Raw genomic sequence first — 7,872 nt, forward strand, 5'->3', positions numbered from 1 at the left:
ATGATCGAGCGGCAGGCGGGGAGGAGAGCGGAGCCGCTGTCCTCCTGTCAGTTTCAGGACGGCAGCGGCTCCTCCGCCGGCCATTTCTTTTCGGATCCCCGCGGCCTCAGCCCATACAAGCGGGGGAGAGCAGCGTGGATCCAGGCCCCCCCAGTGCCGCAGGCCCCCTAGCGACCGCATCGGTCGCTATGGTGGTAGTTCCGCCACTGAGTGTGTCTCTGAAAACACCCCCCTCCCTCTGCAGCTGCTTTAAAAAAACAAAACTTACCTGTACCGTCCAGCAGTTGTGCTCCTTTCCTGCATGCCTTGCTCCGCGCTTTGAAAAAAACCTAAAAAAAACCTCTTCCTGCACATGTGGGAGCATACCAATTGTACAGGGGGGGGGACTAATTTATAGTAAAAATTGCTCGGTCGGAGCCCGGGCCCCCCCCCCCCAGCCACCTGGGGCCCCTTACATTAGTGATGGCCGTACCCCCCTGATGGCGGCCCTGAGTACAATTGAGGGACACGGGCCGTGTACAGAGGACCCGTCTAGTACAATGGGGGGGGGGCATGGACCGTGTACAGAGGACCCGTCATGTTTGGTGTCTATTTACCCGACGTGACCCCATCTTTTATATTTTACCAAAAATATGGGTGATAAATGGGTGTGGTTACTGGGGGTGTGGCCACTAAAGGGTGTGGCCACGGAGGGGTGTGGTCACTGAGGGGTGCTGTAAAGCTTTCTCGCACAGGGCGCCTAAAGGCCTAAGGCCGGCCCTGGTGACGAAGAAGAAGGCGGGCCCGGCGACGGAGGAGGTAAGGAGTGCGACCAGCCCGCCTGAGGGTGATCCTGTAGAACCCACCATAGAGAGTCTATGGTGGGCTCTGTAGGGTCACCCTCAGGTGGGATCTCGAGTGGGCTCTGCGAGGGGTATAACTAGAAATCACGGGGCCCCATACAAAATTTAGCTCTGGGGCCCTGTGATTTCTAGTTACGCCCCTGATTGTTACGGCTCTGGTTATAATAATATTATAGTCTAAGTCTCCAATAATAATCTGCAAAAAACCTCCAGATCACCATGAGACAACTTTCAGTTTCTCCATTGCGATGTGTTGGGGGAAGGGATGGGTTCACTTCCTTTTTTTGTCCTTTACAATGTGAGTCTGAGGTAACAAACGCAGCATTGCAACACACAAGCCGTCCTCTCCTATATTAAGGGCTCCTCGTTCTTCTGCTGGAGGTTAGTGGAGGAGCAGCGGAGTCTCCGGACCTATTGATCACACGCCGACTGAACGATGAGCCGCCTGAGGACTGATCACTATGTGCTGCTGGGAGGTGAGTGCAGATCCCGGGGTGCGGCATCGAGAAGGGGGGGGGGAATAGAATTGCATTGAGCCCGGTACATGATGAAGGGGGACTGTAACCCCGATCCAGGAGTGTGGAAATTAAACAAAAAAAAACTACTTGTCCAAGGACTAAAGCGGGGGCCGATCTACTTGTCCTGATACAAATTTGTATTTAACCCAAAGCGTATATTTAGCAGTGCTAAGAAGCGCTTCTCATTGGTCAGGTGACCTCGCTGACCAATGAGTGCTTGCAATTTGCGAGGGAAATTCAGAATACATGGCACAGGTACAGATAGTAGTCAGTGTACCCATTGCACTCCTTACCGCTAAATCCTTGATGAATGGGTTGGGTGCATCAGTAGTCGACGGATGGCCACCGTCCAGGCAAAGTATAGATCTATACATAAAGTATATATCTATACAGGTACAGATAGTACACCTGTACTGGCGGACAGAAAGGACCGTTCGCTGAAAGGTAAGTATGGGGGGGGAGAGGGGGCAAGATTTGTGCGGGTAATTCCATTTTCCCAAATTGCTTGTGAAAGTGAACTTACCCTTTGGGGCGGGTGCATAATCGGGCGATCATGTGCGGTTGTATAAATTTTACCGCACGGCCCCATTGATTTCAACGGGGTTACATCCGCGTGGCAATTGCTGAAAAAAGGTACATGTACCTTTTTTGGCGACATGCACTGCGCTGTGTTCATAAACGTGATCGCGCGCGATTGCACGGGCGGTACTGCGGCAGGTAACCGCACGATCTGCCTGGCGCGACTGTGGTGCCGTTAGAAAATAATGGCAGCGCCAGCACGGTCGGCGGTGGTGTGCGATTCCATGAACGCCCAACGATTGCCGCGCGTTCATGGATCCCCCAGGTGTGAACCTGGCCTTAATGCACATTGTGCGTGTTAGAGATCGCTGCTGCCCGGCTGCCACTGTGGCAGCAGACAAAATGGCTCTCTGTGTTTAAATGATTTGTGTTGTTCTTTAACCACAAGTGCATACAGCAGCAGCGGCCCCCTCCTTTCTGTTCTTTAAAGGAGAACTATGAGGGAGGGGGGGTGATTTCCACTCACCTCATAGTTCTAGCCGACCTGTGACAATGAGACTGTCACAGGTCGGCTCAGTAGATCGGGAGGTGAGCGAACACATACCGGGTTCCCTCACCTCTCGATCCTGTCACGCCTCTCTGCCGTGACAGGGGGAGGGGCTGGATTCCCCCCTCCCCGCTCTGATCCGCCAGCGCTGACAGTCGGGATCGGCTTCAGCTGCGGCGTCTCAGTATACCGCGAGCTGTAGCTCCCTATATACTGAGCCTAGGGTGACGGGAGGACGCTAGTTTGTGTCCTCCCGTTACCCTAAGGAGAACTATGGGGAGAAGCCCTGACCACATAGTTCTCCTTTAACCACAGGTGCAGACAGCAGCAGCGGCCCCTCCTTTCTGTTCTTTAATCACAAGTGCAAACCGCAGCAGCTTGTGACTGAGGCCCCGTTCCTTCCCTGTCACAAGTTTGTGACAACAGTCTGTAATGGATGTAAACCACATAAATGGTACAATTGCAAATGCTGCTTGCTGATTGGCTTAGAGCTGTATAAGGAATAAGACGTATAGGAAATGTGACACAATTGTTATTATATATATGTTGTGACGGCCCTTAAAGGGGGCCCAGCTAATGAAAGACGTTAGTCGGCTGGGTCTCTGCGCAGAATAAAAAAAGGATTTGTTTTCCTGAAGTCTGTGTCCGAAGTCCATTGCTGGTTTCCCAAAACTGTTTTCCCGCTACACCACAATATGGCACACAGTAGAATGGGGGCACCACTCAGCTCACACAATTTCCTATGCATGCGTTTATTCGCATGCCAATGGTGGGGGCAGCGGGGTTGTTTTTAATTTTTTACATTTTTTATTTATTTTAATTTATTCTTTTACTTTATCGCCTTTTTATTTCCATTTTTAATTATTTGTTATTTTTTTTATTTATTTTTGTTTTTAATTGTTAATTATTTTACTTTTTTTTATTTATTTCTGTTTTTAATTTTAATTTTTTTTAAACTTTATTTCACTTAGCTCCTGTGTGATAGCAATTGGAGGTGACAGGTTCTCTTTATTGAACCTGTCACCTCCAGTACAGGAGTTCTTGCGCAGCGCTGTGCTGGAACTCCTGCGACAGGAAGGCTGCTAGTGCAGCGTTCCTGTGTCAGTGCTCACACGGAGCAGATCGGAGAACGGACGATCTCTGCTCTGCTCCCCATCCTGATCTAATTTGCCATGGTCCCGGGTACCCCAGAAGAGCGGGGGACCCCGAAGACCATGGCAGGGAGGGATCCAGCGGGCAGGGATAAAGGCAGCCGGGAGCGATATTAGAGGCAGCGATCAGGATGCTTACAAGCGTTCTCGAGTAACTGTACAGCTGCTCAAGATCACTTTGCCAAATGGTTCCCACTCTACATTTAGCCCCGCTGCCTGCCCGAAGCCGGGGTAAATATAGAAAAAAAAAATACCCACGCGGAAATACATGTCCTGGGCGTCGGGTTGCCATCTTTTCTTCAAGTGAAACCCGAACACTCTAGAGACGTGCTGACATTTTTTGGGGAGAATGACTCGTGGCTTATTCATATGTAAATATCACAGGTGAGACTATTATCAGTGGGGGGCCAGTAGCCCCTATCTTCATTTTGGTTGCCCCTGTCTGCCTGACATCTTGTGTCCAGGATTCAGCTGCCATGAAACCCGAACACAGCATTCAAAAGCCGGACTGTCCCGGTGAATCCCAGACAGGTGGCAACCCTAGTCAGGCGATAGGAATTCCACCCCCCTGTGTAGAGGCTTTTAAAGCATTGTGTATGGACTTTTTGGGGTACTGAATTATGTCGCAGTTTCATCGACGCACACAATTTTTTAACCTGGGCATGTTGGGTATCGATATACTTGTTGTAACCTCGTTTTTTATATTTTATAACACAAAAAATAATGGGTATTATATTATGTTTGGGAGTTTGAAAATAAGTTGAGCTAAAATCGTACAACATATACATTTCCAACTGCCGCCATTTTATTTTATAGGACAGAGCTCAAAATTTCAAGTCCTGAGCTACTAGCCCGGCCTTAAAAGTTACTCGCCACCAGTTGCCCCACCTAACCCCTACCGTGCCCCGCCCTTAACTCCGCCAGGTCAGTGGTGTGACACAGAGAACAGAGATCAGTAACGACACAGAGTGGAGAGGCCAGCGGTGTGACGCACAGTACAGAAGTCAGCAGTACAGAGGCCAGTAATGTAGTGCAGAGTGCAGAGGTCAGCTGTGTAACACAGAAAAACAGGGACTTACACTGCACAGTTGATCTAATTCTGGTGCTCTCTTCCTCTCCTGGCGGGGGTGTTGGGGGGAGGGGGGGGTGCAGCGATGCTGCCTCCATGTACCAAGGTTAAGCCTCCAGCAGCCTCATTGAGCCTCCCTTCAGGCTCCCGAACTGTGTACAGAAGTGTTCAGCAGTATGACGCACAGAACAGAGGTAATTAGTGCAGAGGTCAGTAATGTAACTCACAGTACAGAGGTCAGCAGTATGACGCACAGTACAGAGGTCAGCAGTATGACGCACAGTACAGAGGTCAGTAATAACGCACAGTACAGAGGTCAGTAATGTAACGCACAGTACAGAGTTCAGCAGTACAGAAGTCAGCAGTGTGACACACAGTGCAGAGGTCAGCAATAACGCACAGTGCAGAGGTCAGCAATGTAACGCACAGTACAGAGGTCAGTAATGTAACGCACAGTACAGAGGTCAGCAATAACGCACAGTACAGAGGTCAGTAATGTAATGCACAGTGCAGAGGTCAGCGGTGTTAGGCAGAAACATCAGGGACTTACAATGCACATGCTCATGTGATTCAGGTGCCCTCTTCCCTTCAGGCCCTGCGGTGTCCTGCCAGCCAGCCAATTGGAGCTCTGCAGTCTTCCTACCAGCTAACGTTTAACCTTTTAGATTGTAAGCCCTCAGGGGCGGGGCCCTCCTTACCATCGTGTCTTGATTTGTATTGTGATTGTAATGTCTTCCTTATATTGTAAAGCGCTGCGCACACTGTTACATAGTATTTGAGGTTGAATAAAGACATATGTCCATCAAGTCCAACCTATTGTGTGTGTGTGTGTGTGTGTGTGTGTATAGGTCCCCGAGTCATCTCATTATTAGGAGTACCTGTAACCCTGTATGTTACCTGTACCCCTGTATATTACCTGTACCCCATACAGGGTCTCGGCTTTCAGAAAACACATCATGTTTGGGGGTTTGAAGTAATTTTCAGGCCTAAAATGTGAATTATAACATGGGGGGCAAAAAAAAAAGGCCTCGGCAGCGAAAGGGTCCTTAAGGGGTTAATACGTTTATTGTTTCATATGGGAGGGGCCTAAAAAGTCACTCCCACAGTGTGTGTTCTCCTTTTCTTACTTTCTGGTTTGCAGTTTGTCATCACAGATCACATTCCCGCCTCTTAAATAGACACCAAACATGTCATGCTCTAAAATTGCGCGCACCCGCAAAAAACTACCATTGCCAAAATTGGCCATAGGCGACGCTTTAAAAGCTTTTACCGCTCATCAGTTTAGTGTTATCAGTGATTGATGGCCCTAAAATTATTGCTCTCATTCCGACGTTCGCGGCCATATGTAATGGGCGAAATCGGCGTAATGGGCAAAATCGGCGTTTTCGCACGTATGCACACCCGACACCTGTTTGCATGCGTGTATGTATGGGGGGGACTTTAAAAAAAAAAACAATTATTTTTTATTTGTAACTTTACATTTTTGGGGGGGAAACGTAATTTTTTTTTTTTCCCCACTCAACTTTATTGCTATCACATACGTTAGCTAAGAAAACCCCCTTATGTGATAGCAAAATATGTGACAGGTCCTCTTTATGGAGACATTAGGGTGTCTCCAAGACCCCTAATGTCACCTAGGACCCCCCTGAAGAAGCTGATGAAGCACAGATCTGCTCCATCAGCTTCTCTCCAGCATCTGAAGCCGGAGAGTGACACAAGAATGCGGAAGTGATGTAATATACAACACTTTCGCATTCTGACAGCGGAGAGGGGACCGGAGGGAGCTCGTGTACCGACCTCCCTCCGATCCCCTGTGACAGAGGCTGTATGCTGGTCCCAGGACCAGCTTGACAGCGGGAGGGGGGAGCCGCAGAGGGGGCGCACATCACGGGACCTCATACAAGCGATCCGCCGGCTATAGATCGCTTGTATATTAACGGGCATCGCTGCCTCTTTTCAAATAACGGGCATTTCCCGCTTGCGCCCGGCGGCGCGCACGAGGTGGTGTGGCTGAGCGGACGTCTAAAGACGCCCGCTCAGATCTAGAGAGCTCCTGGCCGGCCGTTTTTTACGGCCGGCTGGGAAGTGGTTAAAGGATTTTATCAAAAGTCTGTACTTTTTAATAACTATTTGATTTAACCCTTCAGTGAATGGGTAGGGGTACAAGTGCCCCTTACTCATTCACAAGGGGGGGCATCTGGGTGCCCCCTTAATTAAAGGGGTACCCCGATGCAAATAGGTCCCCTTGCCTGCAGGGTTGTGAGGAAGAGGCCCTTGTCCCCATCGGCATGGGGACACCCTCCCAATGCCGAGGGCACGTAGCCTGGTAAGGCGCAGGGAGGGGGGTGCTCGATCGTCCATCCCCCCCCCCTTCCTGCCGGGCCAGTGCTCGGATCAAGGGTCTGGTAAGAATGTTAGGGGGGGCCTCATGTTTTGTTTTGTTTTTCCATTTTTTGGGGCTGGGGGTCCCTCACAACATTCCTACCAGACCTAAAGGGTCTGGTATCAATTTGGGGGGAACCTCACGCTTTTTGTTTGTCGCCTTCTGCAGACTGTAAAAAAAAAAAAAATTCTAATGTCACTGTGCTGCAACGAAGTTTCGTCCAATAAACGAAATTTCGTCCAGACTCCCGCTAGCAAATTTCAGAGTTGGAAATTCGGATTCGTTTACATTCGTTATTTCTGTAATTCGGAATTCGGATGCATCAGAATCTCAGAATTTCCAAAATTTCATCCGAATTTCGATTCGGAACAAAACAAATGGTACATGTCTACTTTGTATCTCTCTATCTCCCTCTGATCAATGTTTATACGCAATGTTACTTTCATATTTGTATCACTCCCGGGATCTCCCATCAGTGACCAGCAGCCCCCAGTTGGCCATCGCAGTGTCACTGATACAAATGACCATCCCGGAGCCTCATCTGTTCTCCTCATTTTTGGGGTTTCTTCATTTTCCATCTCTCAGCTCCGATCTTCTGTTTTCTTTTAAACCCATTTTGCTTCTTTTCTGCATATTAATCATAACAAAAATTGTGGTTGGGATTTGTTGTCGCTATGAAAGTTCTGTCCACATTTCTGATGTGTCTCCTCTCCCAGGTCTCCTGTGTCTCCTGATCACATCCGTGTCATCCGGACCGGTGTATGTACGGAGCGGAGCGGACATCACGGGATGTGATATGACGTGTCCTCAGGATGATGTTACTCTGGAGCTGTACAGACATTG

General features: G+C 49.2%; 1 protein-coding gene across 1 annotated transcript in view; it reads left to right on the forward strand.

Moving 5' to 3' along the window:
• The window catches only part of LOC108801725, a 28,899-nt gene that overhangs the window by 9,540 nt on the left and 11,487 nt on the right, over positions 1–7,872 (forward strand). Inside the window, exons 5-6 of the mRNA XM_018573632.1 lie at positions 5,239–5,314; positions 7,746–7,860. Coding sequence (XP_018429134.1) covers positions 5,239–5,314; positions 7,746–7,860 — 191 coding nt within the window. The remainder of the gene's footprint in view (positions 1–5,238; positions 5,315–7,745; positions 7,861–7,872) is intronic.

This window comes from Nanorana parkeri, unplaced genomic scaffold (genome assembly GCF_000935625.1).
Source record: "Nanorana parkeri isolate BGI_ZX_2015 unplaced genomic scaffold, ASM93562v1 scaffold2465, whole genome shotgun sequence".
NCBI lineage: Eukaryota > Metazoa > Chordata > Amphibia > Anura > Dicroglossidae > Nanorana > Nanorana parkeri.